At 60.9% G+C, this 27,969-nt stretch overlaps 2 protein-coding genes across 2 annotated transcripts; both read left to right on the top strand.

The window, feature by feature from the left end:
• Window positions 1-29: 29 nt before the first annotated feature.
• On the top strand, window positions 30-7,787 carry CNN2 (calponin 2). The gene is made up of 7 exons (XM_077121391.1): window positions 30-190; window positions 4,076-4,197; window positions 4,728-4,794; window positions 4,904-5,041; window positions 5,731-5,847; window positions 5,971-6,117; window positions 6,702-7,787. The coding sequence occupies exons 1-7, from the start codon at window positions 128-130 to the stop codon at window positions 6,975-6,977; spliced, it is 930 nt and encodes a 309-aa protein (XP_076977506.1). The 5' UTR covers window positions 30-127; the 3' UTR covers window positions 6,978-7,787.
• A 78-nt stretch (window positions 7,788-7,865) lies between these two features.
• On the top strand, window positions 7,866-26,871 carry ABCA7 (ATP binding cassette subfamily A member 7). Its single transcript, XM_077121390.1, has 47 exons — window positions 7,866-8,794; window positions 9,649-9,827; window positions 9,918-10,011; window positions 10,246-10,387; window positions 10,483-10,595; window positions 10,703-10,779; window positions 11,003-11,083; window positions 11,264-11,474; window positions 11,555-11,694; window positions 11,958-12,074; window positions 12,294-12,461; window positions 12,634-12,863; window positions 13,122-13,298; window positions 13,584-13,806; window positions 13,953-14,174; window positions 14,254-14,458; window positions 14,817-14,927; window positions 15,202-15,373; window positions 15,664-15,795; window positions 15,888-16,027; window positions 16,259-16,396; window positions 16,570-16,754; window positions 16,836-16,896; window positions 17,228-17,430; window positions 17,692-17,740; window positions 17,924-18,028; window positions 18,110-18,264; window positions 18,515-18,639; window positions 18,717-18,815; window positions 19,017-19,304; window positions 19,482-19,514; window positions 19,647-19,824; window positions 19,910-20,079; window positions 20,447-20,624; window positions 20,833-20,948; window positions 21,168-21,312; window positions 21,398-21,521; window positions 23,327-23,456; window positions 23,527-23,647; window positions 23,729-23,791; window positions 24,519-24,625; window positions 24,789-24,930; window positions 25,113-25,247; window positions 25,318-25,421; window positions 25,754-25,846; window positions 26,285-26,525; window positions 26,629-26,871. Exons 2-47 carry the CDS (start codon window positions 9,762-9,764, stop codon window positions 26,782-26,784), a joined length of 6,465 nt encoding a protein of 2,154 aa, XP_076977505.1. The 5' UTR covers window positions 7,866-8,794; window positions 9,649-9,761; the 3' UTR covers window positions 26,785-26,871.
• Window positions 26,872-27,969: the final 1,098 nt, after the last annotated feature.

Genomic DNA, 27,969 nt, shown 5'->3' with positions numbered 1-27,969 from the left:
GACCAATCAGCGGCGGGGGGCGTGGCGCCTAGGGCCCCGCGCGTCCCCCAGTCCCGCGCGCCCGCCGAGGCCGTCTGTCCGCCCCGTCCCGTCCAGTGCGCGCGCCCCGACTGCCCCACCGCCAGCCATGAGCTCCACGCAGTTCAACAAGGGGCCTTCGTACGGGCTCTCGGCCGAGGTGAAGAACCGGGTAAGTGAGGGGCGCCCGGGTACCCGCTAGTGCGGCAGTCGCTCCCCCGGCATCTGCAGGGATCCGGCCGCCGTCCGGGAGGGAACATCGGGGACTAGAGAGATCTGAGAGCCGGGACCCCCCTAACTCTGGGTGGGCTGGAGGCCTCCCTGCAGGCCCCTCTTCACTGGGATCGTTTGGGGGCGCCCAGGGAGGCTTCCACAAAATGGGGCAGCAGGGAGGTCTGAGATCCGGGGCGGAGGAGAGTAGCCCCACCCCTCTCTTTAGCATCCAGGGGTAGTTGGGTCTAAGTCCCCTGAAGCTCCCGGACCACTCTCCATTCCCCCAGCCCCGGGCCCCTCCTAGACTGGAAGGTCCGAGAACACCCTGAGGGTCCCAGGGGACCACAACGGGCCCCTGGACGCACTTCTGCTTTGCGGATACTTCAGTGCGGAGAGGGGGTGGGGCCAAGCATCTTGAGAAGGGTGTGGCCCCCCCACAGGAATTTCTTGGGCCGGGCTTACACCTGGTGGGGGGGGGGGGTCACTGAAGGTGAAGTTGGAGCTACTGGGGCCACCCAAGCAGTTCCCGGCTGGTTCTCTTTGTCTTCATCTGACGAATTTAAAGGGTCAGGAAAGGAATCCGCCAAATACCACCCGAACCTCCGAGGTGTAGGTTTGTAGGTTTGGGTAAATTGGAAGCCCCAGTGGGCTAAGGGGGAGTTGCTTTTTTAAGAAACCACCTGTGGTTCTGGCTCAGGGAGGGGCAGACACTTCTGGAGGGGCAGACAGCATGGTTCCAGGTCCCCACAGAGGGGGAGAGGGGGTGGAGAGCCCGGGGGAGGTCCTAGGCCTGATATCCAGGAACCCCACCGGTTGTGGGGGATGGTTATACGTCATCCCTCCACCCCCCCATCCCACCCCACCCCCAGCCCCTGGGAATGTGGCCCCGCAGCGGGCAGCCTGCCTGGGCACGCAGAGGGCAGCGCCCTGCCAGCCTCCAGCAGGCACCTGCCACCGCCACTGCCACCCATGCCTGAGGGCCGCAGACAGGAGGGCAGATGTCAGCGTCACCTCCCATGAGCTTAGACAACCTGAAACCTGGGTAGCTGAGCTAGGACTCCAGGCCCCCCTGAAGCACTTGCTTGTTGGCACTGCGGGAATAATTTGAGGAGCTGAACATTTGGTGAGCGTTGCCCTGCAGGGGTGTGAGCCCGGCGTGTTGCCCCACCCTACAAGAGGGCATACTAGGGGCTCAGAGAGGTTGTTCCAGCTGCCCAGAGCCACACAGCTTGCATGGCAGAACTGGGATTCGAACCCAGGCCTGGGCCCAGCGCCCGATGGTTCCTGGTTCTCATGGACAGCCCTTTAAACCAACCTCTCTGGGCACAGCAGGAAGTGGGTGGGACAGCTTCCTGAGTCAGGGGCAGGGTGACACCTGCCCAAGGGGTGGGTGGGATGATGTCAGAAACGGGAGCAGCAACTCCGGGAGCCTCCTTCCCTGTAACCTGCCCTCAGTTTGCTGGTCTGGAGAATGGGCAGGGACCGGTCAGCCTGTATGGTCACTCGGGCTGCACCAAATTTGGAAACTGGCTTCCGTGGCTTCCACCCTGCCCTGAACCACTTTCCGGGATGTGTAAGAGGAGGGCGGTACAGAGACTTTTTTGTCCCAGCCTCTGTGCCTCAGTTTACCCCCGACTGGACAGCACGGGGCAGCCGATGCCGCAGCATCTCCCCCAGCAGCCCGGGCTGGGGGTTGGGACTGCTAGGAACAGCTGGTCCCCATTTAGCCGGGCAGCAGCAGCTGCATTCCTGGCGGTTTGCGGTGACCAAGGAATGTGCTGAAGGGCAGCCGGGGAGGAGGTGGGCCCTGTGGGTGGGGCCTGGCTGGCTCCTCCACCCGGGACTCTGACCCACGCAGCCCCCACGAGCTGCTGGGGACGAGGACCAGCTGGGCCTGGCGTTCAAACCAGCCCGACGGCCTCGAGCTCAGCTCCCCGGGCGTGAGTCCTCTGCCCCGCTTCCTCTGCCCCGCTTCATGGCTCAATCAGAACAAAGCTGCGTTGGGGCGGGGCTGCTCCCCAAGGCGTGGGAACCCGGAGTTGCAGGCCCCACGGGGCGGGCTGGGCGGATCGGGTTCACAGGCTGGCCTCCTCACCCTCCTCTTCCCGATCTCACATCCGTCCCTGGAACGGGAAGCAGGGGACCCGGATGCAAGGTATTCCAGAGATGGGGAAACTGAGGTTCAGGGTGCAAAGGCATATGCATGCATCCAGGGAGGTGGGGGGGGGGAACTGGGTCTGCAATGGGCAGCTTGGGGTCCCTTGAGGGTTGGGAGAGGAGAGGAAGGAAAGGGACAGCCAGGGTAGGGGACAGTGTAAGAGCAAAGGAGCCCCAGAGACGGGAGATGGGGAGCCCAAATCCACTGACCCAGTCTGTCTTGTCCTGTTCTGATCGCGGTCTGGATGCAGCTTCTCTCCACCTGGGCCAGGATGGGTCCTGGTGCTGACCGCCGGAGTCCCCCAACACCTGGGCCCTTCCCCAGGCCTCAGCCATTCCTCCTTCCTCTGCCTTTGGCACTGGGAGGCTGCGATGGGGAGGGGTATGCGCGTGTGTGGGCAGTGGGTGCCTGCCGGGGGCCTGAGCACACCTGTCCCAGCACCCAAACACTGGGGAGGCAGTGCTGAGCAGGGTGGCAGAGCCTGCAGGGGAGGCAGGTCAGACAAGAAGGTAGAGAGTGGGACTGGGAGATAAAAGTGAGGAAGGAAAACAAAGGAGGGTCAGGGAGGAAGGGATGTGAGGGGGCTGGGAGAGCCAGGGTGGCCAGGGAAGGGCTTCCAAGGTCTCCGGCTCGGAGCTAGTACTGGGCTGAAGGGAGGGACCCAGCATGCGAGCCTGAGTCAGAGGAGACAGCATGTGCAAAGGCCCCGGGGCAAGAATGAGCAAAGTGAGTTTGAGAAACAGGGAAAGGTTTGGTGGTTCTTCGATAAGTTAAACATAGAACTGCCGTAGAACCCAGCAATTCTATTCCCAGGTATGTGCCCCAAAGAATCGAAAGCAGGGGCTCAAATACTTGTAAACCCGCTGTTCATTGCAGGCTTATTAGTAATAGCAGAAAAGTAGAAGCAACCCAAGTATCCATCAGCAGATGAATGAAGAAACAAAATGTTGTCCATCCACACCGAGGACCTTTATTCAGCATATAAAGGAAAGACAACTGGACAGAATTTGAAGACGTCATGTTGAGTGAAATGAGCCAGACACGAAAGGACAAATAGCGTCTGATTCTGTTTATATGAAATGTCCAGAACAGGCAATTCCATAGAGACAGAGAGTAGATTTGTGGTTGCCAGAGGCTGGGGGAGGGGGAACAGGGGTGATGGCTAGTGGGCCGATGAAAATGTCCTGGAATTAGAGGTGGTGGCCGCAAGACATTGTGAATGTACTAGATGCCACTGTATTGTCCGTTTTAAGATGATAGTTACTATGTGTATTTTGCTCCAATAAGCAAAATAAAACAAAACAAAAAAACAGCAGAGGGTCATTGTCTAGTGTAGGAGGAGCAAGGGGGTACAGGGGTCATGGGGCAGGTGCTCTCCCCGCAGGCAGCTTAAAGGGCTGCACTGGGGAGCTGGCACCATTGGAAGTAGATTTCAACAGATGTTGGTCAGTGAGAGATATGAGCGTGTCTGGACTGCGGGGTCATTTATCTGTGCCAGTGAGCAAAGGCTGGGGTGTTGCCACTGAAGGGAAAGGGACAGGGTCTGCTTGGGGATTTGGGGCCCTCTAGGGCCGTCTGTCTCTTCTTCCCTTGGAGTCATTGCCCATCCGCACTGGTCAGGAGTTTCAAGGGGCTGCTGCTGGGTCTGTCCTCATCCCAGCCCAGCCCTGTGCCCTCTGCCCCCAGCTCCTGTCCAAATATGACCCCCAGAAGGAGGCGGAGCTCCGCGGCTGGATCGAGGGGCTCTCGGGACTCTCTATTGGCCCCGACTTCCAGAAAGGCCTAAAGGACGGAGTTATCTTATGCACGTGAGTGTAGACACCCGCCAACACCGCACCTAACTGTTGTACACGAACGAGCTCATGCTCCACATTCTGTTTTGCAGCTTGCTGGCTTCTCACTTCCTGGGTTTGGGGCTTTTCTCCTTATCTTACTGCTTTTCTAGGGTCGCTGGCATCGAGCATCCTTCTCTTACCCACTCTTCCCTTCCATGGGAGAGTTTCTAAGGTTGGAGATCTTTCCAGTTTATATCACATTCATTTGTAGTTCAGATGTCCCCCGGTGTTGTACTTAACAAATTTTAAATGGAAATCCCCAAATTGACTTCCAAAAAATCAGCGGTTCCGAATGATACCCCAGCATGGGTTGTTGTCACTCTTTGGCAGCTTTGCTTGTTTGATGAGTGAGAGGTGGCTTTACGGGAGGGGAAACAGAGGCCCAGAGAGAGGCAGGGAGGCTGCACAGGAAAGCACAAGTGTGGCCGAGATCAGAAATCTCGGCTCTTGCCTCCCCTGCTAATGGAGTCTCCTCCTTCTTTGCACCCCACGTGTCCCCCCAGACTCATGAACAAGCTACAGCCAGGCTCTGTTCCCAAAATCAACCGGTCCATGCAGAACTGGCACCAGGTGAGGGGCTGGGGGTAGTGGTGTGCAGAGGGGAGCTGGGGCAGGGGCCCCACCCCAACGGGTGGGCAGGCTGAGGTCCCATCACCGTCCCTCTACTGTCCCGTTCCAGCTGGAGAACCTGTCTAACTTCATCAAGGCCCTGGCCAGCTACGGCATGAACCCCGTGGACCTGTTTGAGGCCAATGACCTGTTCGAGAGCGGGAACATGACGCAGGTGCAGGTGTCTCTTCTCGCCCTGGCAGGAAAGGTGAGGCCCAGAGATGGGCAGCGACCTGCCCAGCGTCACACAGCACGGGTGTCGCCAACACCCACATCCATGGGGAATGGGACAGTCTGCTGGAGGAGACAGGGACCCACCAGATGGGGAAGGCACCAGCGAACAAATCTTTTTTGTTGCCACTTTCACATGTTGGAATTTGTGGAGAACACCACGCAGAAGAAAGAATTAGTCCGACGTGGTCAGAGGCAGGCTTCTAGAGGAGGTGCCCCTTAAACCGGGACTGGAAAGAAGGGTGGGTTGGAGCCGTGTTTCAGGCAGAGGGGACAGCAAGGTCCTGGCATGGGACCTGGCTTGTGACACTGGAGCACGATTTGGGTCAGGTGGGTATGCTCTGAGTTGTGCTATTAGAAGCTCACCCATCACTGCCGCGTGGGGTATGGAGGCTGGAGACCTGGGGGAAATGGTGGCTGGAGCGGGGAGAAGATGATGGCATTTGAAGATGGACAGATTTGGGATGGGTGAGTGAGCAAGAGGCAGTGGGGCGTCCCCTGGAATCCTTGTGCTGGGCAGCTCCCCGAGGCAGAGAAGGCTGGGGCCTCCCCGAATGCCATGGCTGAGGGACATCCATCTGAAGATGCGGGGGTCAGGTGGGGGTGGGGCGGTGGCAGCCCAGTCCCCAGGGCCACCTGAGAGTGACACCTCTGCGCCCCCACCAGGCCAAGACAAAGGGGCTGCAGAGCGGCGTGGACATTGGCGTCAAGTACTCGGAGAAGCAGGAGCGCAACTTTGACGCCGTCACCATGAAGGCCGGCCAGAGCGTCATCGGGCTGCAGGTGAGGGGTGGGGCCAAGGCCGGGGAAGTGAGGGGCCCATGGCTCCTTGAGTTCCCAGTGGGGTCTGGAGGCCTGGGGTGGGGGTGGGGGGCAGCCTGACCCCTCACCCCTGCCTCTCCATAGATGGGCACCAACAAGTGTGCCAGCCAGGCGGGCATGACGGCCTATGGCACACGGCGGCATCTCTGTGACCCCAAGAACCACATCCTGCCACCGATGGACCACTCCACCATCAGCCTCCAGATGGGCACCAACAAGTGTGCCAGCCAGGTGGGCACCGCCTCGGGCCCCCCAGCCCTTGCTTCTCTCCGCTTCACCCTACTGTGTCCTGGAACACAGCCCCAGGTTTCCCGCCACCTTGCCCGCTTTGCCTCCACTCTCTTTCTCCAGTGCTGTGTGTCCTCAGGAAGTTACTACCCTTCTCTGTGCCTCAGTCTCTCAGAAAGGATTGCCCAAAGGCCCATGCCACCCTGAGACTCCTAGATCCTGCCATGCTCACTATTTCTTGTGTTGTTGAACAATATCCCTGTGATGTGTTTTGGAGCAGCTGGGCCCCAGGGAGGCCTGGCCAGGGGAGTTTCCTGGCTGGGTAGGACAGCAAGCTTGGCCCAGATGCTCCTGGTTCCTGGGCACCAAGAAGGGGGAGAGGGTCACTCAGCACGGAGTCGGAAAAGAGATGACGTTAGCAAGGCATGGAAGGATCTAGAGATTTCCAGACAGAGCAGCAAGGGGTGCTCTGAGTATAAAAGCAGGGAGGTTGGAAATGGAGCAGGAATTTGGGAGGAGTTCCCCTCCAAGAGAGGCTGGTCAGAATGGAGGTGAGCCCCCTTCTGTCCTGCCTTCTTCCTCTCCAGGTGGGCATGACGGCACCGGGGACACGGCGGCACATTTATGACACCAAGCTGGGCACTGACAAGTGTGACAACTCCTCCATGTCCCTGCAGATGGGCTACACACAGGGCGCCAACCAAAGCGGCCAGGTCTTTGGCCTGGGCAGGCAGATATATGACCCCAAATATTGCCCACAAGGCCCAGTGGCTGACGGGCCTCCCGTGGGCACTGGTGACTATCCAGACCTGGGGGACGCCCCAAAAGAGCCCTCTGACTACCAGGAGGAGGCAGGCTACTGAGCTCCCCCATTGCAGGTCTCCCCACATCATTACCCTATCTGAGTTTTTTTCTGTTTTTGTCTTGTTTTTCTACATGTTTGAATGCTGCCAGTGGGGGCTGGGTGGGAGCAGGCAGGGGGTGTTTTCTCTGCCCTCCTGGGTTTCTTAGCAGGACTGAGCCACCCAGGGGAAGGCCATGTCTGGATCCGTGGGGGGTGGGGGGTCCCTGCCAGGGCCTGTCCATCCATGCAGCAAATTTCCGGACCTGATCAGCGTCAGGGAGAAAGAGACCTGGGTGGGGAGGGGCAGCAGCCCTGAATGGTTTCCGGTTGCTTCTCCCTGTCTTCCCTTTTCTCTGCTGATCAGTTTGTGGTTTCTGAACCCACAGAAGCTTCAGAAAGAAAGAAAAATAACCTTTTTTTTTTTCAGGGGATCAGGGCAGGGATGGATGTTTGAAGGGGGTGCTGGAAAAATCCCCCCTGGGAGAGGGCCGGGCAACAGTCCTGGAATATTTCAGGCATGAGGAGAGACTGAGTTTTCTAGGATCCTCAGACCACCAACCCTGACCTCTCCCAGGGACCCAGTGGGGAAATGGAGGCCCAGCCAGGACTGTGGAGGAAGTACTGAGCAGAACCAGAACCCCCACCCCCATACTCACCCCCACATGCCCTAACCCTCTGGACTACCCTGTCCCCTGCCAAGTACTGCACAGGGACCCCACCCAGAGGCCCTCCTGGGCCCAGTGCCCCCACCCACCTGCCCTGGGACCGTGAGATAATGTGAAATACCCACTGTGGACCAAACGCAATAAAAATTCCGTTTTTAGCCAGAGCAGGTGGCCTGGAGCTTTGGGGACAAACACGCAGCCTGGAATGTGTGTGTGTGTGTGTGGGGGGGTTAGTATTGGGATTTGATGCCTTCTGGGGGGTCTGGGGGGAGGGAAGGGGCGCCATAAACACACCAGGTCTCACAGCAGTCAAGGTGTAAGCTGAATTCTAGGGCCATATGAGTGATGCTGCCTGGTGGGGGGAGGGGTGTGGGGGTGGCCAGACCTCCTCTACGACAATGCTGGTCGAGGGGAAGCGGGACCCTCACCCCCACCCCACTCCCACTGCACTCAGTACCTTTCAAACCCCCAACACCTTTGCCCATTCCTGTGTGTTTACCTAGACTGGAGTTCCCTCCCTGGCAAACTCCTATTCATCCTAAAAGACCCACGGAGCCCGACCCACATCTCTCACCCTTCCCAGCTCCTTGAGAACTGGAATCACACCCCCTCATCGTCGCCTCCCAAGAAACAGAACCGGATGTTTTTATCAAACTCAACGTGACAGTTAATACCCAGGACTCTAAGCTGAGAATGTTGGGGGCTCCCTCCCCTCCGCCAGGAATGTTTGTGGAATGAATGTATGACTGAACCATAGCTCCAGTAGAACCCCCACTTTGCTGATGGACAAGTGGAGGCCCCCAGGGTCGCGGGGCGATCTGGCTGGGACCTGGGTTCCCCAGTGGAAACTGAGAGCGCTGCAAGCCACTATCGGCGAGGGGAACCGCGCCGCCGCCCCATCGTGATGCAGCACCAGGCGCACTGCTGCTTTAAGAAACCCGACGCTGAGCGGCCCCGCCTCCTGGCTCAGAGGGCACATAAGTGGCGGGGCCGACGACCAATAGCAGCGGACGGGGGTGGGGCCGAGTGCGGCTGCCGGCTCACTGACACCAGAAGCTGCCGGGGTCTGCTGGGCCGCGGCGCCCTCCGAGGACTTCCCTTAAAGGGGCCGCGTTCTCGGCTGCTGAGCGGCGGAGGGGCAGCGGCTGAACAAGAGCTGGGGGCTGCAACGGTGAGAGGGTCCCAGAGAGGGAGGGAGGCCCCGAGTAACCAGGATGAGGGGCTGGGGCCTGAGAGGCAGGTCCGCTGGGAATCGCAGGGTTCAGCCCTCCCTCCCCCTTTCCCCTGAGTGTTGGAGGGGGCAGCATAAATTACCCCCAGGTCTCAAGAGGGACACTGGACATCAGTCACCTGCCTCCCCTATAGCCTCTTGGAACTTCTCCAAGGCCTCTGCTCCTCATTTTACAAATGGGTAAACCGAGGCCGCTTCCAGGATCCTAAATCCCGCGTGCTAGGTCTCCCTTCGTTTATGGTTCCCCTGGCGGCCTCAGTTTCCCCAGCCGGGCTCCCGACCCCATGAAGGGCGCTGGCTCCAGAAGCCGCGATCGCAGCCCATTGTCCTGACCTATTTGCTGGATTTGTGGCACTTCTGGGCGATAAATAATACAAGAGGGCAGGGCAGGGTCGCTGTCCCTCTGGGAGGTTCCGTTCGCCCCACTTCTTAGTGGGGTGACAGTCTAGGACTTCCATCGGGGCGTGTCAATTGCGCGTTCCGGTACCTATCCGTTACTATCCTCATCGCGGAATATCGGGGGCGGAGGAGATGAGGCCGGAGTTTGGGGACCTGGGGAGACCCCAGGAGGGCTCTGCGGGATGCGGGGTGCAGAGAGAGCCCAGTGGAGGTGCCGCCCCCGGAGGATTAGAGGGAGGTTCTTCCAGACCCCCGCAGCGAGCCTGCAGGGAGCGACAGTCGTGACAACCAATCCGCTGTGAGGATGGTTTCGGGCAGGCCTGCCATTGGCCGACTCCACCTCGGAGAGGACAACCCTTTTATATAGCGCCTACTGTTTGCCTGGCCTTAAGCAGAGCCTTCTGGAACCCTGTGCCCTGAGATGGAGAGTTGAGGTTCCGACATGGGAACCCCGGCTTGACCCCCGCCCTGACCTCCATCCCCGTCCTGGTCCCTGCCCAGTTCCACCATGGCCTTTTGGGTGCAGCTGAAGCTGCTGCTTTGGAAGAATTTCACTTATCGTCGGAGACAGCCGGTAAGGGAGGGGGCGTGGGGGGGTGGCGGCAGGTTGGGTAGCTGGGCGCCCTCACTGTCCCCCACCCACCCGCCGCCTGTCCACCCCCAGATCCAGCTCATTGTGGAGTTGCTCTGGCCTCTTTTTCTTTTCTTCATCCTGGTGGCCGTGCGCCATTCCCACCCCCCCTTCGAGCACCATGAATGTAAGCCCCCGGGGCCAGGCACTTCGTGGGGGCCCGAGGGGGTGGGGGAAGAGGAACTGGAGTCCCCTCCAGGAGCTCCCCCTAGTGGGTGCTGCAGAGCACAGAATCGGCACCCTGGCAGTGTTGTAGGGAGTGAGCTCTCTGTTACTGGAGGCATGCAACTGGGATGGATGACCAAATTGTGGGTGCTGGGCCACAGCAGGCAAGGCCTCTGATACCGGCATCGGCCCACAGGCCACTTCCCCAACAAGCCGCTGCCGTCGGCGGGCACCTTGGCCTGGCTCCAGGGCCTCATCTGCACCCTGAACAATACCTGCTTCCCGCAGCCAATGCCTGGTGAGGGGCCTGGGGTCCTGAGCAACTTCGACAACTCCCTGTGAGCAGGAGGCAGCATGTTTGGGCCTGGAGGCAAGGGGGAGTGGGTGGCAGGTCCCTCCGAGCCCCTGCCTCTCGCCCTTTCTCTGTCCCCAGGATCTCCCGGCTCCTGGCTGATGCCCGCGCTGTCCTGGGGTCACCCAACGTCCACAGGGTGTTGGCCGGCCTGGGAAAGCTGATGCCCATGCTGAGAGCTGCCCACAAAATGGGTGAGGACAGGGAGCCTCCACGTGCTTGGCTGTGAAATGGGCACAGGGAGGGAGACGCGTCTCAGGCTGAGGTTTCCTAACTCTAATCCCCGTGTGTTCCTCTCTAGCCCAGCCTCAGCAGAGCGACCCACTACAGGAGGGACCTGCCCTGGCCGCTGAGCTGTTGCAGAGGCTGCTCCAAGGGGTGAGCAGAGAGGGGAGGGGGGAAGGTGGCCCCTGAGCCATCCCTGCTGCCTGGAGAGAAGATCCTTGTCCTGTCTGTCCCTAGACAGGCGATCAGGCCAACCATCCATGAGACCTTGGATGTGCCTTTCTGAGCCTCAGTTTCCTTGTCTATAAAATGAGTACTAGTATGTATGTATGGAGCAGTGAAGAAGGGGTCACTGTCACCTTGTTTTTCTTGGCAGGACTCCATGAGGTCTGCCTTGGGCCAAGCTGGGGAGTCTGTGGGTAGCTTTGTGGAGGCAGCTCAGGACCTAGCCCAGGAGGTGAGAGACCCTTCCATCCTCAACCCCAGCCAGGAGACAATCATGGCAGGCTGCCTGTAGGGAGAGGTGACAGGGCAGCCTGGGGATGCTCTGGGCAGGGCACCCTGACCTGGCTAAGCCTTGGAGGTGGGACTGGGCTGGAGGGAGGATGGCCAGCGCCCTCTGGGGACCTCCCTCCAGCTCCTTGAGCGTCCCAGCCTGGCCGAGCTGCAGTCACTGCTGCAGGGACCCCAAAGGACAGGCGGGCCCCTGGAGGCAACGCTGGAGGCTCTGTGCGGTGCCAGGGGTCCCGATGGCCCAGGGGTGCCCTCCCTCAACTGGTATGAGGACAGCGACCTGAGGGAGTTCGTGGGGCGGGAGCCGGCACAGTCCCTGCCAGATAGCAGCCTAAGTGAGTGAACTGCTCCCCTGCCCACCTGGGATGTGGCGGTGGGTGTGTATGTGGGGGCGTCACAGAGCTCCCTGCCCCAGGTCCCGCCTGTGCTGAGCTAATGGGAGCCCTGCACACCCACCCGCTGGCCCACCTGCTCTGGAGACGCCTGAAGCCACTGATTCTTGGGAAGGTGCTGTTTGCACCTGACACACCCTTTACCCGACAGGTTATGGCCCAGGTATGGAGGCACCCGCAAGCTGGAGGCAGTTGGCCAGAGCCCACTGGGTCAGGGCCAGGCCAGAGGGAGGGTCCCAGGTGGCTTCTTGGAAGAGGGTCATGGAAGTAGGGTTTTGAAAGCAGTATAAGAGTTTGTCAGACTGCACGCACAAATACTCAGAGGGGCAGGTTGGGAGCAGGGTGAGAGGTGGCAGGAGAGGTGGGTGGGGGGTCCTCAGAGGAGGGGAGGGGTCCTGGATTGATTTTGTCCCCCGCCTCCCACAGGTGAACCAGACCTTTGAGGAATTGGCCCTGCTGAAGGACATCAAGGATGTGTGGGGGGTGCTGGGACCCCAGATCTTCAAGTTCCTGAATGACAGTGCAAATACGGCTGTGCTCCAGGTGGGAACCAGGTGGGGGGCTGGACTTGGGGGCTGGTCCTCCCCAGGCAGAGAGGACCCATTGCTTGTAGGATTGGGGCAAAGGACAGGGAAGGGCCCTTCCAGCCTGGGTGAGGTCCCAGCAGAGGTGTGGAGGTGGGAGGACAGACAGGAGGACAGTAAGAGGGGTGACAAGGCCTGACGGCCAAGCACAGACCCCAGGTTTTGCATACACCCCCAGCGGCTCCTGCAGGTGCAGGACAAAGGAAGCAGGCAGCCAGGACCCAAAGGTCAGGCCACTGCCGAGGCCCTTCGCAACTTTTTGGACCCCAGTGCAGGCCGCTACAGCTGGCGGGAGGCCCACGCCGACGTGGGACGCGTGGTGGCTGTGCTGGGCCGCGTGATGGAGGTGGGGGGTCCGCCTGTCCGAGGGAGTACACATCTCGGGCCTCGAAAAGGACTGAGGCGGGTGGCGCCCTCCCGTGGGGTCTGAAGGTGCAACTGGCTGCACCGCGGGGCGGCGGGTGTATGTGCGGGAGGCCGCAGCGCCCTCAGACCTAGCCTAGCCCTCCCGCCCGCAGTGCGTGTCCCTTGATAAGCTGGAGGCGGCGCCCTCGGAGGCGGCGCTGGGGGCGCGGGCCTTGCAGCTGCTGGCCGAACGCCGCTTCTGGGCCGGCATCGTCTTCCTGGGGTCCGAAGATGCCCCGTACCCGGCGGGGGGCCCCGCGCAGAGCTTCGGCCCCGGCCACGTGCGCGTCAAGATCCGAATGGACATCGATGACGTCACGAGGACCAATAAGATCAGGGACAGGTGGGGGCGGGGCCGGGCGCCTGCAGCCCCCGGGGGCCCGTAGTGGGCGGAGCCAGTGGCGTCCACAAGTTGGCCTCAGAGTAAGAGGAGAAGGGTTTAGGTTGAGGAAGGCGGTGGGCGGGGCTTGGGAGCGTAATTGAGCCCGGGGCGCGGGGGCGGAGCTAAGTGGCTGGTGAGCTAGGCTGGGGTCCCAATCGGGGATTGCCGGGGGCCCCTTACCCGCGGCCAACCGCCACTCCCGCCACGTCCCTCGCGCAGGTTCTGGGACCCCGGCCCGGCCGCTGACCCCCTGGCCGACCTGCGCTACGTGTGGGGCGGCTTCGTGTACCTGCAGGACCTGCTGGAGCGCGCGATTGTGCGCGTGCTCGGCGGCGCCAGCCCCCGCGCAGGCCTCTACCTGCAGCAGATGCCTTACCCGTGCTACGTGGACGACGTGTGAGCGCCCCCACCCGCCAGGCCCCTTAGGACTCGGAGCTTCCAAATACCCTGATGCATGGGCCCCTGCCCCCGGAATGGGGTCCCTGCGGATCTGGGCAATTCGGGTGCAGGGAGGGCAGGGCTTGCGCTGGCAGCGGAGAGCCTGAGACCGAGTCAGGGGTGCGAAGGCCAGGACGGGGGCGGGGGTTTGGGCGGCTCGACATCCCCGGATGCGAACCGCTGTGCGGGGCGGGGAGCGGGGTGCAGGGGTCTCCTGCCCCACCGCAGCCGCCCTTGCCCCAGGTTTCTGCGCGTGCTGAGCCGGTCGCTGCCGCTCTTCCTGACGCTGGCCTGGATCTACTCGGTGGCGCTGACGGTCAAGGCGGTGGTGCGCGAGAAAGAGACGCGGCTGCGCGACACCATGCGTGCCATGGGGCTGGGCCGCGCCGTGCTCTGGCTCGGCTGGGTCCTGAGCTGCCTGGGGCCCTTCCTTCTCAGCGCTGCGCTGCTCGTGCTGGTGCTCAAGGTGGGCGCGCCTGGGCCTTCCCGGCTGCGAAATGGGCACACACGGGGGCTCACCGGAGAGGAACCGGCGGGGGTCACGCTGGCGTCGGGGCGCGCTCCCCTGCCTTTGCGAGCGCCCGGCCCCTGAGCGCCCGTTGCCCTCTGCAGCTCGGGGACATTCTCCCGTACAGTCACCCGGCCGTGGTCTTTCTGTTCCTGACGACCTTCGCCGTGGCCACCGTGGCGCAGAGTTTCTTGCTAAGCGTCTTTTTCTCCCGTGCCAACCTGGCAGCTGCCTGCGGGGGCCTCGCCTACTTCGCGCTCTACCTGCCCTACGTGCTGTGCGTGGCCTGGCGGGACCGGCTGCCCGCGAGTGGCCGCGTGGCCGCGGTGAGGGCCGGGCCGGGACCGGGGCCATGGGGCTCCCCGGGCCGCGCCCGCCCGCTGACCCACGCGCCACCGTCCGCAGAGCCTGCTGTCTCCGGTCGCCTTCGGCTTCGGCTGCGAGAGCCTGGCGTTGCTGGAGGAACAGGGCGAGGGCGCGCAGTGGCACAACCTGGGCTCCGGGCCCGCGGCCGACGACGTGTTCAGCCTGGGTCAGGTCTCCGGGCTGCTGCTGCTGGACGCCGCGCTCTATGGCCTGGCCATTTGGTACCTGGAGGCCGTGTGCCCAGGTGGGCGGAGGGGAGCGGGCTCCAGGCTGGAAAGATGAGGCGGAGGGGCGGGGTCGGCGCGGGCTACACCCACCCTGGGGTGGGGCTTCGGTCCGGGGCGCGCTTGCGCGGGAGAGGCTGAGTCTAGAGGCGGTGCCTCGGGGGCTTGGGGGGCCTGGAGGCCGGGTCCCCTGGAGAGGGGGCGTGGCTTCCTGGCAAGCGCGTACAGGTGGCGGTACTTGAAAAGAGGGGCCTGGAGCAGGCCGGCTGGGGGTTATTAGGCTATCAAGTTGCCCGGATCCCAGGTGTGTGACCTGAAGCACGTATGCTCCGGGGGAGGGGTCAAGGGCTTAACTGAACGCCGCCCCCCGCCCCCCAGGCCAATACGGGATCCCGGAACCGTGGAACTTTCCCTTTCGGAGGAGCTATTGGTGTGGGTCCCGCACCCCCAAAGGCCCCGCTCCCGCCCCCGCCCGGCACGACCCTGAGGGTGAGGTGCGACCCGACCAGCCCTAGTGGCCTCTCCCGGTCTGGATCCCCAGCCCTCAGAAACCCCCAAGTTCCCGCAGGCCTTCTGGTCGCCCTTGGCTTCCCTGGCCCCAGACTGCACTTCCCAGAGGCTCCCCTAATTCCCATACCCTCCAGCACCCAGGGGCCCCGGGACCCTGAAGGGCCCTTGCAGTCCCACCTCCCCACTCCCCAGAGGCCAGGGTCCTGCCGCCCCCCCTCCCCCCGCCCCAGTCTGAGCCGCCCTCTACCCGCAGTGCTGGTGGAGCAGGCGCCTCCGGGCCTCAACCCGGGGGTGTCTTTGCGCGGCCTGGAGAAGCAGTTCCCCGGCAGCTCGCAGCCTGCCCTGCGGGGGCTCAGTCTGGACCTTTACCAGGGTCACATCACCGCCTTCCTGGGCCACAATGGGGCCGGCAAGACCACCACGCTGTGAGCTCCTAGCCACTCCCCTTCTGCCCTGGGCCTGGCGGAATTCCCCATCTGTTCAATTAGAAAGATGCCTGGGGTCAGACAAGTGTAGGGCATGGAGGGAGTGGGAACCCCAGTTCGCTCCAGGTACAAGGCAGGGACATGCGGTGAGTTTTGGTGCCTCAGTTTCCCTTTCATTAAAGTAGGGACATATTACCCCGTTGGGACAGGAATACAGTAGGTGCTCTATAAGTGTAGGGAGCCCTTCTCTCTGGGCTTTGGGCTGCTCTCTGAAACCCCTACACCTCCAGGTCCATCCTGAGTGGCCTCTTCCCGCCCAGCGGTGGCTCTGCCTTCGTCCTGGGCCATGACGTCCGGTCGGAGATGGCGGCCATCCGGCCACACCTGGGTGTCTGCCCCCAGTACAATGTGCTGTTTGACATGTGGGTCTCGGCGGGACTGGGGGAAGGGGTCGGGTGTCCTCGGGGACCCTGGTCACCATGGCGCCCATTCTGGGTTTCTCCCATGGCCATAGGCTGACCGTGGAAGAACATGTATGGTTCTACGGACGTCTGAAGGGTCTGAGCGCAGCCGCTGTGGGCCCCGAGCAGGACCGCCTCTTGCAGGACGTGGGACTTGTCCCCAAGCGGTGGGCGCAGGCCCGCCATCTCTCAGGTGAGCCTGGTCTGGGGAGGCCACCCCAGTTCAGGAGAGACAACTGGAGAGGGAAAAGGACTTTATGCCATGGGGCCTGGGGATCCAGGGGAGATAGTCAGGTCCCAGGGACCTGGGAGAAGTAGGTGCTCCGGTCCAGGGAGCAGAGAAGGAGAGCAGGTGCAGAGGGAAGGCAGCCCTGCCCAGGCCAGGGGGCATCATCCTAAGACCCCGTTCCTTGTCCCTGCCCAGGCGGGATGCAGAGGAAGCTGTCAGTGGCCATTGCCTTCATGGGTGGCTCTCGTGTAGTTATCCTGGATGAGCCCACGGCTGGTGTAGATCCTGCTGCCCGCCGTGGTATTTGGGAATTACTGCTCAAGTACCGTGCAGGTAAGAGAAGGAACTGCAGCCTGAAGTTCCCCTGAATTCTGCCTGAGGTTTTCTGAGGTTTTGAGGGATGAATAAGAGTTTGCTGCATGGAACAGGCAGTTCTTGGCAGTGGCCACAGCTTGGGTAAAGACCTGTAGGCCTGATGGTACCTGGGGTTGGATCCCTATGTTCAGGTCGCACATTGATCCTCTCCACCCACCACTTGGATGAGGCGGAGCTCCTGGGGGACCGTGTGGCTGTGGTGGCAGGTGGCCGCTTGTGCTGCTGTGGCTCCCCACTCTTCCTGCGCCGTCACCTGGGTTCTGGCTACTACCTGACGCTGGTGAAGCGTCCTCCACCCCTGTTCGCCAGCAGAAAGGTGAGGGCTGGAGCTGATCCCTGATCCCAAGGCTTTGGCCATCCCTGATGGCCATGCTACTTGGTGTCCTTCTGCCTGCAGGGTGCCACCGATTTGGATGCCAGGCAGGAACAGGAGCCAGGCAGCCAGGGCAGCACAGCCGGTGAGGGCCGGGGTAGGAGACGCAGAAGGCAGGAACCCCAGCCTGGACCCCTAACCCTGGGTTGGCCTGAATTGTGACCCTAATCCTGAAATGAGCCTGAACCCTGATCCACTTCATTGAATTCCACCTTGACGGAGCCCAGACACAAACTACACCTGACTCCTTCTCTGGCTGGACTCCAGCCCAACCCCAGCTCGATCCCTGCCCTTCATTGATGCACCCTGACCTTACCTCTGTCCCCTAGCCCCTCCCCAAGGAGACTGGGGTGGGAAGGAGCGGGAGCTGAGACACCCTGGTGGGTACACCTCCTAATATGCCCCCTGCCCACCAGATGCAGCCCAGCTGCTGGCCTTGACACGGCACTGGGTGCCCGGGACACGCCTGGTCGAGGAGCTGCCACATGAGCTGGTGCTGGCACTGCCATACTCAGGTGCCCTCGATGGCAGCTTTGCTGAGCTCTTCTGTGCATTGGACCAGCAGCTGGAAGAGCTCGGGCTCACAGGCTATGGGATCTCAGACACCAGCCTTGAGGAGGTGTGCAGGCAGGGGTCGGTGGTTGCACACATTGTACAGGGGAGAGGGCTGTCTGGAGGAGGTAGTGCTTTGAAGAGTGAATAGAAGTTTATACAGGGATGGCAAGTCCTCTTCCATTCCAGGGAAGAGGACTGCCTGGCCTCTGTGGAAACCTAGGGGCTTGGCAGTTCTTTGGGGAGGCTGGGGCACAGGGCCCACGGTGTGTGACCCCAGCTTCCTCTGTGGGTCCCCAGTTCTGAGCCCCCTGCCTTGTCTCCTCAGATCTTCCTGAAGGTGATAGAAGATTGTGGTGTGAACAGAAATCCTGAGGGTGCGATCTTTGACCCTTGACCCCTGACCCCAGACCCTGGTCCAGGATAGAACCTGGTCTGACCTGAGGCCACATCCTGATCCCTGGCTGTATCTGCCCCATGTCCTCCCAACTCCCCTCCGTGACCCCTGATCTGACCCTGACCCCAGGCTGAACACTAACCCTGACCCCCAATGGATGCAGATGGTAGCTGTGGGCAGCCTCCGTTTCGGGGCCTTGCTACCCCAGATGTGAGCACGCAGTTCAAGATGCCGCCAGACCAGCCGGCTCTGGTGAATGGGGAGCCAGGTGAGGCCCCCCATGCCCTCCAGCCCCCCATGAGTCCCCTTCCCATACCCGACATGGGTGCTGACCTCCCATCCCCCACAGCTGGGAGGGCCCTGGAGACACAGAGCCTGCAGGGCTCCCGGATAGAGCCTGCCAGCCAGGTACAGGGCTGGGCACTTACCCACCAACAGCTCCGGGCCCTGCTTCTCAAGCGTTTTCTGCTTGCTCACCGCAGCCGCCGTGGCCTATTTGCCCAGGTGAGGGGGCCCGGCACTAGGGAGGGTGAAGCGGGGGGACCCCATTATCCACATGCCTGACCACCCAGCAGCTTTGTTCACCTGCTGAACCCCTCATGCACCCCTTGCTTCTGGATGTTCCACTCTGAACATGTTTGTTGGGGGTGCTAGGGAGCCATGGGTAGTTCAAGGGCAGAAGCAAGGAAAGGTGCGGGCAGCCTGGAGGGTGGGCAGGGTGGCAGCTAATGCGCCCCTCCCCCCCCGCCCCCAGATCGTGCTGCCTGCCCTCTTTGTGGGCCTGGCGCTGCTGTTCAGCCTCATCGTGCCGCCCTTTGGGCATTACCCAGCTCTGCAGCTCAGCCCTGCCATGTACGGGGCCCAGGTGTCTTTTTTCAGGTGGGTGCAAAGGAGAGGGCTGCGGTGGGAGGGCCAGGGGCTAAGGGCCCAGCCTTGACCCTGTGTAACCCCCACAGCGAGGATGCCCCAGAGCACCCCGAACGGGCCCGCCTGCTCGAAGCACTGCTCGGGGAGGCCGGACTGGAGGATCTCTACCTGCAGAATAGCTCGGGCAGGTGAGGGCCCGCTGGCCTGGACCTGGCTCTCCTCTGACCTTGGCTTTCCCACTGAGCTCTGGCTGGTGTGTCTCAGGGTACCCAGAGCACCCTCCAGGCGGGCCTTGGGGGGGCGGCTGGGAGTCTGCATTGCCAGGAACCCCCGGAAGCCTGGGTGCCACCGGTCCAACCTGGCAGGGCCCCCACCCCTGTCCCCTGTAGGCCCCCAGAGTGCCTGCAGCCCACTGCCTGCTGGTTTTCGGTGCCCGAGTTCCCTGCAGATGTGGCCAGGGTCTTAGCCAGTGGCAACTGGACCCCGGAGTCTCCATCCCCGGCCTGCCAGTGCAGCCAACCCGGTGCCCGCCGCCTGCTGCCCACCTGCCCCGCTGCAGCTGGTGGGCCCCCGCCACCCCAGGCAGTGACCAGCTCCGGTGAAGTGGTACAGAACCTGACAGGCCGGAACCTGTCCGACTTTCTGGTCAAGACCTACCCCCGCCTGGTGCACCAGGGGTGAGGCCCCTCCCGAGATGGCCGTTGCAGGATGGGGTCTTGGGTCGGGTAGGAAATGGGGGCAGGCCATGGGGTGGGAGCTCAAGGCTGGCTACCCATGCTTCCCCTCTTTTCTCTCCCCCTTCTGGCTCTTGACTCCTCCCGGCCTCTCCTCGTCTCTATCTCCTTCTTCCACAGTTTGAAGACAAAGAAGTGGGTGAACGAGGTCAGGTGAGGACAGGCCCACCTTGGGGTGCCCCTGCCCAGGTTCCAGTCTGCTGCCTTACCCCCACCCCATGGGTGGCCTGGCCCACCTCACCCATCCCGCTTCCGTGGCCCTTCCTTGCCCCCACTGCCCCACAGGTATGGGGGCTTTTCACTGGGGGCCCGTGACCCAGGCCTGCCCTCGGGGCAAGAAGTGAGCCACTCGGTGGAGGAGCTGCGGGCACTGCTGAGCCCCCTGCCTGGTGGGGCTCTTGACCGGGTTCTGAACAACCTCACTGCGTGGGCTCTTGGACTGGACATTCAGCACAGCCTCAAGGTGGCATTGGGATTGGTGCCCGGTAGCTGGAGGAAGGCAGGCCTGACCCTTCCATGCTGATCCCGTGGCCTTGTTCCTGCCCCAGGTCTGGTTCAACAACAAGGGCTGGCACGCCATGGTGGCCTTTGTCAACCGAGCCAACAATGCACTCCTGCGTGCCCACCTTCCTGCAGGTCCTGCCCGCCATGCCCACAGCATCACCACCCTCAACCACCCACTCAATCTTACCAAGCAGCAGTTGTCCGAGGCCACACTGTGAGTCCTGCTTGCACTCCTTCCCTTCCTCAGTCCCTCTGCCTTCTTGGGTGCTGGGAGCTGGGTTTGTGCCCTTCCATTGTGTAAATAGGGAACAGAAGCTGCCACTCTCTGTTCCCCAGGCTAGGACAATGGGGGCTCCCTGGCCAGCCCATACACACTCATCCCATCAATCTTTATCTTACCAGAGACCTGTATAATCCCTCCCTTCCAAATCACCCCACTACCAACACGCCGAAGTGGCGTGCATCCCCCCAACTGGTGACCAACCCTGTAGACCTCTGTCCCACCCTTGGTGTGCATCTCCCTGCCCTGGGCTGCCCGCATGCCCTCATCCCACCAATGGCCTGCACACCCTTGCCCCCAGGATGGCCTCCTCTGTGGACGTCCTCGTCTCCATCTGTGTGGTCTTCGCCATGTCCTTTGTCCCAGCCAGCTTCATACTCATCCTCATCGAGGAGCGTGTCACCAGGGCCAAACACCTGCAGCTCGTGGGGGGCCTGCCCCCTACCCTCTACTGGCTCAGCAATTTCCTCTGGGACATGGTGCGAGGGCTGCCTGGTGGGGTGGGGGTGCCTTCCAGCCTCTTCTGGTAGGGGTTGGTCCAGGATGGCCCCCATATGGGGTTGTACAGATTGTGGAGATTGTGTACTCTCCTGTCCCCTAAAACAGGGAAGTCACGGTAGGGTGCAGGGCTGAGGGAGGCAGTCCCCACAGCTGCACACTAACGGGAACTTGCTGTCCCCAATGCAGTGTAACTACTTGGTGCCAGTGTGCATCGTGGTGCTCATATTCTTGGCCTTCCAGCAGAAGGCATATGTGGCCCCTGCCAACCTGCCTGCCCTCCTGTTGCTACTGCTCCTTTACGGGTGAGACATCCTCCACCACCACTTCTCAGAGCTTTTTTTTTACTGCCATTCCCTGCCTACCTATTGCTATAAAAGGAGGTGAGGAGCCGGAGCTCTGAGATGACCCCAAGCTTGGTCTATTTCAACTATGTGTTGAGGTGGCCTTAAAAGCTCATCTTGACCCGAGTCCCTCTGCTGCTTAGTGCTGTAACTGAATGTCTGTTCTGCTTGCCCTCTCAGCTGGTCAATCACGCCACTCATGTACCCAGCCTCCTTCTTCTTCTCCGTGCCCAGCACAGCCTATGTGGTGCTCACCTGCGTCAACCTCTTTATCGGCATCAATGGCAGCATGGCCACCTTTGTGCTTGAGCTCTTCTCTGACCAGGTAGGGCACTGTGAGGCTGGACCTGAGCTGCTCAGTACCTCAGCCCAAGCCCCTGACTTGCTTCCCTTTTCTTGCCCCTGAGCAGACACTGCAGGAGGTGAGCCGGATCCTGAAGCGGGTCTTCCTTATCTTCCCTCACTTCTGCCTGGGCCGGGGGCTCATTGACATGGTGCGGAACCAGGCCATGGCTGATGCCTTTGAGCGCTTGGGTGAGAACTTCCTGCTGGCAGGGCCATGGCCTTGGAAGTATGAACTAAAAGTCAGTTGTACAAGGTGGGAACAAATGGCAATCCTAGGAAGAGAACTTGGTTGAGCCAAGTTAGAGATGCACCTGGGCATCCATGAAAGTTAATTCCTTTGTGGTTTACATCACAAGAAGCCTAAGGCCCTAAATAAGGGAGATGATACAGCCAGTCTTGGGTGGTTTGCTTGTTTGTTTAATTTTTTGTTTTGAGATATAATGTATATACAAAAAAGCAATAAGTTTTAAAGTACATTTTAACAAGTGGATATAGAACACGTTTCAAAGTTTGGTATGTGTTACAGGTCCACAACTTCAGGTTTCTCCTTCTAGCTGCTCTAAGATACTGGAGACTAAACAGAAATATCAATATAATGTTTCAGTAGTCATAATCATTGATTAAGTCCTAACTTCTCTGTTATAACTTCTCCTTCTCCTTTGTCCCTTCTCCCAATCTTCAGGGGTACTTTGGCTATGCCCATTCTATCTTTTTCATGTTGGAAAGGGGTGTCAATAGTAGAGGATCAGAAGATGGGACTGGATGATGTTCCTGGAGAGGCCATTCTGGGTTTCAGGACTTATCAGGCCTAGGAACCAACTAGAGGTTATAGGTTTCTGGAAAATAAACATAGTGTGTGAAACTTTTGTAGGATCTCAGATAAAGCTCTGGGTATTCTTTAGGGTTAACAAGAATGATGTTGGTTGGGGTTTGGCAATTAGCAAAATCTAGCTGAAGCCTGCATAAGAATAGCCTCCAGATTGGCTTTTCAGCTCCATTTGAACTCTCTCAGCCACTGATACCTTATTCTGTTACATTTATTTTCCCCATTTTGGTACAGAAGGCCATAGTGTCAGAGCCAGGCTTATCCCTGGGAGTCATGTCCCATTCGTCAGGGAGACTTTTACCCCTGAATGTCATGTCCCATTTTGGGGGAGGGTAGTGATTTTCCTTTCAGAGTTGTACTTAGAGAGGCCACATCTGAGCAACAAAAGAGGTTTCCTGGAAGCAACTCTTAGGCATAATTATAGATAGTCTTAGCTTCTCTGCTACAAAAATAAGTTTCTTAAGGGTAAGCCTCAAAATCGAGAGCTTGGCTTATTTTCTCAGGAGTTCTTAATGTTTGAGTGAATACCAGGGCGTTCCCAGTGGGAAAGTTTAGGAGTTCCATATTTTTTCACTAGTCCCTCAAGGGACTTTACCATTACTTTGTAGTTATCAGCCCACCATAGACTGGGATGTCTCCAGGTATTTCATTAAGCAGTACAGAATTACAAGCCCTCATTCCCATTCTGGGCTCCATGTGTTTGGGTTGTTTAAATGAGCTATCCAGACAGGTTGATTTAGATTGTGTTACAGAATATTTAGGTTTTAGACACAATAAACCTCTCTGCCTTTGGTCTCATACAGTAGGTGAAGCTCTAGGGTACATTCACTATCATCTTTTACCCTGATTCTGATTTACTTTAGTCCCAATCAGATCAGCTTAATTTTTATCTCTCATTGAAGCTTGCCCTTTTTTTCCCAGTTACTTGAACGGTTGTTGTGGGTAGCAATGCTGACTTTCAGGGCTGCAACATGCCAGCTCTGAGTCTCAGGTATCACAGAGGTCCCTAAAACAAGCACTGTTTTTTATGCCAATTTGATCCCAGCTCAGTGTCTGATCCAATTCTTGGGAACCTCTTCCTTAAGAATCTAGAATGGCCTGCATGGGGATGGGGGAGGTCTGCTAACCAAGTCCCCTAGGGACTCAAGCCTCCTTCATGTTCCCACAGGAGATGGGCAGTTCCAGTCACCCTTGCGCTGGGAGGTGGTCGGCAAGAACCTCTTGGCCATGGCAGTGCAGGGACCCATCTTCCTCCTCCTTACACTCCTGCTGCAGCACCGCAACCATCTGTGGCCTCGGTCAGTGGGTAACCAAGAGGGTGGCCCAGGGCCTGAGGCTGGCCCTGGGCCTACTGGCTTTTGTCCTCAGACCCAAGCTGAGGCCACTGCTGCCCCTGGGGGAGGAGGATGAGGACGTGGCCCGCGAACGGGAGCGGGTGGTCCGAGGGGCCACCCACAGGGATGTTCTGGTGCTAAAGGACCTGACCAAGGTGGGTGCAGCTCAGTGAGGCACTGGAGGGAGGGGGCTGCCACAGGCCCACCCTGTCCTCAGCGGCCTGCACCCCTCCCAGGTGTACCATGGCCAGAAGACACCGGCTGTCGACCGCCTGTGCCTGGGGATTCCCCCTGGTGAGGTGAGTTGGGGTGAGGGTGGTGCAGAGGCAGTGGTGCACCTGTCACCTTTTATTGGGCACCAACTGTGTGCCAACATGCATTGAGCACTTCCTGCATGCTTTCATTTATTGAGCTCAACTACATGTAATAAGCCCCTACAGAGGATGAGCAAACATATTGAATGCCTGTTGGGTGCCCACCCATGTGCCAGTAAACCTTAATTAAGCACCTATTATGTGCCAGTATCTTTGGAGTGCCAATTGTGTACATGAAAGCATTGTTAAGTCCCTTGTAAGGAAACCCATGGTGCACACCAGGGCTGTACTGAATGCCACCTCTGCACTGATAAGCTTTTATTGAGCATCAAAGAGCATTTATTGAGCCTCTAGTGTATACAAATCCACTTGCTCATGGGCAGTATCTATTGGCCAAGTACCCACATGCACCAGGAAACACTTGGAAATCTCATGCCCAGATATTTATTGAACATCTGCTGTTTGACCTTTATTGGATACCTATGGTATGCCAAGATTAAAAAACTCAGTACACCAGCACCCATTCCCGACCAAGAAACAGCTTTATGCCTCCCCCCCGCCACCCCCCCCCCACGCCAGCCTCTGTCCCTGGGGGCCCCCTCGCTCACAGGCACCCAGGTGGGAACTCAGAAATACGGCCCCATGGGGAATTGGAGGGCTTGGATCAAGGACCCTGGGGCCTTGCTGAGTAACTTCTGTGTGCGACTCGCAGTGCTTCGGGCTGCTGGGCGTGAACGGAGCTGGGAAAACGTCCACCTTCCGCATGGTGACGGGGGACGTGCTACCCAGCGGGGGCGAAGCTGTGCTGGCGGGCCACAGGTGAGGGGGCTAGGGTGGAGTTTTGGGTCATCCCTGACACCTTCTGGGCGTGGAACGAGATGCCCCGCTCACCACTGCCACTCACCAGCGTGAGTATCCCCTGCTTCTAGCCTGGCCAGGGACTAGGCAGTTCCCTGAGCTGCGTCTGCCCCTCACCCCGCAGCGTAGCCCGGGAACCGGCCGCCGCCCACCGCCGCATGGGCTACTGCCCTCAGTCTGACGCAGTCTTCGAGCTGCTCACAGGCCGCGAGCACCTAGAGCTTTTTGCGCGCTTGCGCGGCGTCCCGGAGTCGAAGGTTGCCCAGGTAAGGCCGCCGCACCCGCGAGACCTCAGCTGGCGCCCCTGCTGGGTCCCAGCCAGGTCCCGGGCTTTCCGTGGCCCGGTCCCCTTTGTGGCCCCGCCCCAGGCTGTCCTTGGCCGTGCCACTGCATCCTGCCCCTGCCTTTCAAGCCCCGCCCCCGGACTCACCCTAGCTCCGCCCCGCAGACTGCAAGCGTGGGCCTGGAGCGCCTGGGGCTCGCGCGCTACATGGACTGGCCCGCGGGCGCCTACAGCGGAGGTAACAAGCGGAAGCTGGCCACGGCGGTGGCACTGGTCGGGGATCCGGCCGTCATCTTCCTGGTACGTTTGGGCCGGGGCCGGGCCTGAGTCGGGGGTGGGACCGGCCTCACGGCGGCTCCGCCTTTCCCAGGATGAGCCGACCACCGGCATGGATCCCAGCGCGCGGCGCTTCCTCTGGAACAGCCTCCTGGCTGTGGTGCGGGACGGCAGCTCAGTGGTGCTCACCTCGCACAGGTCGGCCCGGCGCTGTGGGTGCAGGGTGCAAGTGGGCCCCGTGCTGTGGGTGCAGGTGGAGCCCGACTGGCGCTTGCCTGGACCCTGAGCCCCAGCGATGGGGTGTGCAGAGTCGACGGCCCTGCGGGACGCCGTGGTCCAGGCTTGGGGACAAGGCAGCCGGGCCCCAGGCTGCGGGGACTCCGGGTGGTGGTACCCAGCCCCGGGCACAGAGCGACTCGGGCCCCGGTGGGTGACTATCCAAGCAGGGGCTGGTGGGCCGGGCCTGGGGGATGAGTGAGGCCCGCGGCAGTCCAGCCTCGCCGAAACTAGCGGCGCGCGGCTCCCCGCAGCATGGAGGAGTGCGAGGCGCTCTGCACACGCCTGGCGGTCATGGTGAACGGGCGGTTCCGCTGCTTGGGCAGCCCGCAGCACCTGAAGGGCAGGTGAGCCGGCCAGGGCCTGTGGGGGCGGGATGAGGCGGGAGGGGACGCAGCCAAAGTTAGCCGCGTGAGGCGGAGAGGAAGTGAGGGTCCTGGGCTAGCCAAGTGGGGTGTGGAGGCAGGACTGGGAGGCGTACGGGATCTGTTGAGGTCTTGAGATGCGTGTGGAGGCGGGGCCAGCGGTGAAGAGGGCAGGTCCCCGGGGCAGGTGAAGAGAAAGGTTGGGATGGTTCAGATGCCAGGCCTCTGCATGGGACCTGGGGCCGTGGGAGATGCAGGTTAGAGAGGGGATGGTAAGTGGGTGGGCCGAGGGGCAGTGTCCCAGGTGTGAGGTAGCGGGGAGCCAAGGGGTGTCAGGTGTGGGTGTTGTGCATTCAGCAGCAGGGTCCTGTCCCCACCCCACCCCTCCCCTCCCCCCCTCCCCCATTCTTTCTCCCCCAGGTTTGGGGCGGGTCACACGCTGACCTTGCGGGTGCCCGCTGTGCGGCCCGAGCCCGCGCAGGCCTTCGTGGCGGCGGCGTTCCCAGGGGCCGAGCTGCGCGAGGTGCACGGCGGCCGTCTTCGCTTCCAGCTGCCCCCGGGCAGCGGCTGCAGCCTGGCCCATGTTTTCAGCGAGTTGGCGGCGCACGGCGCGGAGCACGGCGTGGAGGACTTTTCCGTGAGCCAGACCACGCTGGAGGAGGTGAGTGCGGGGCGCCTCGGGGGCTGGGGGACTGGGGCCCAGGACGGCGCCCGTGGGCTGACCACCCCTCGCTCCTGCTGGCTCCCGGCCGCCCACCCGCCAGGTGTTCCTGTACTTCTCCAAGGACCAAGGGAAGGAGGAGGAGGCTGAGTGCTCTCAGGAGGCAGGAGTGGGGGCGGACCCTGTGCCCGGCCCACAGCGCCCCAAAAGCATCAGCCGCTTCTTGGATGAGCCAGGCGTGGCCGAGACTGTGCTCTGAGCCCCGTCCCCGCAGAGGTGGCGCGTGGAATAAAGAGAAGGCTGGAGAGCGGCAGGCGGTAGTGTGGTCTTGCATGTTTGTCCATGCGCCGGGCTGCATGTGTGTTCACACATGTGCACAGGTCGGGTCTTACAGCACGCAGAGCGTGTACTGGTATGGGTTTGTGGCTGCAAGGGTATGGCACAGAGTACAAGTATGAACTTCTCTACGGGTGACCCGAGCCACAGCTGTGATCACCTCTGGGGCCTGCCGAGATGGGGTGGGGAGTGGGCGTATCTCATGCATGGCTCCAGTGAGCACCTGGAGCCCTGCCCTGGGAACATGGGTGCCTATGTGGGCTGGGCCCCTGCGGACAGCCCCTGCGAGGATTGCCAGGTGGAGATGAGGTCTGGGTTGGAAAATGCTGGGGCAGTCAGGAGGAGCCCAGCAGGGCTACCTCAGGGCCAGGAGGGGAGCCCTTCCCGCCCCCCTTGGCCTTCCTCTTGTCCCCCCCCCCCCAAGTCCGCCTACCACTCTGCATGCCCCAGTCTGGATTTTACCAGCGGATGGTAGGTTGAAGGCCTTCAAGGGGCTGCCAGGCTGGGGCTGCAGTGGGGCCCCGCCTGTGGAGCCGGGCTGGCCATGGGTGGGGGGTGGGGGAGGAGAGGAGTGGGGAAGAGGTGGGGTGGGGGTGGTGGGGGTGGTTGGGGTCCAAGCACCTGTTCAAGACCCGCCTTTTTCCCCAGAGAGCATGACAGGGCGGGGCACTTGAAAGGGGGAAGGGTTAGATGGGGGTGAGGGTGGGAGTCCAAGAGAGAAGAGGGCTCCAGCCTGGGAGTGGGGAGGGGAACCTGGCGCTCAGGACTGATGCCGTCGAGGGGCAGGCCCTTTGGCACCTCTGGGACTGCATTGTGGACCCAGCACATCCCATAGCTGGTGCATGACTCAGGAACCCCAATGGGCCCAGGGGTGCGGGGCTGGAAGTGAAGAGAGAAAAGAACTGAGGTAGGTGTGGCTGAGCGCTGAGGGGCATAGGTGGGCTTCTCTCCATGTGTCTGGACTTGCCCAAGACAGGGGGTGGCTCCCCAGAGAATGTGGAGTAGGCACAGGGCATAAGGGGGACCTGGGAGGGGCAGGTGGCCAGAGCCTGGGGTCTGAGTACAAAACTTATGTGGAAGCCTAGGGATATCTGAGCAAACATATGTA

This window comes from Tamandua tetradactyla, chromosome 11 (assembly GCF_023851605.1).
Source record: "Tamandua tetradactyla isolate mTamTet1 chromosome 11, mTamTet1.pri, whole genome shotgun sequence".
Lineage (NCBI taxonomy): Eukaryota > Metazoa > Chordata > Mammalia > Pilosa > Myrmecophagidae > Tamandua > Tamandua tetradactyla.
Note: the sequence above shows the minus strand (reverse complement) of the source record. Positions and strands in the feature narration are given on the sequence as shown.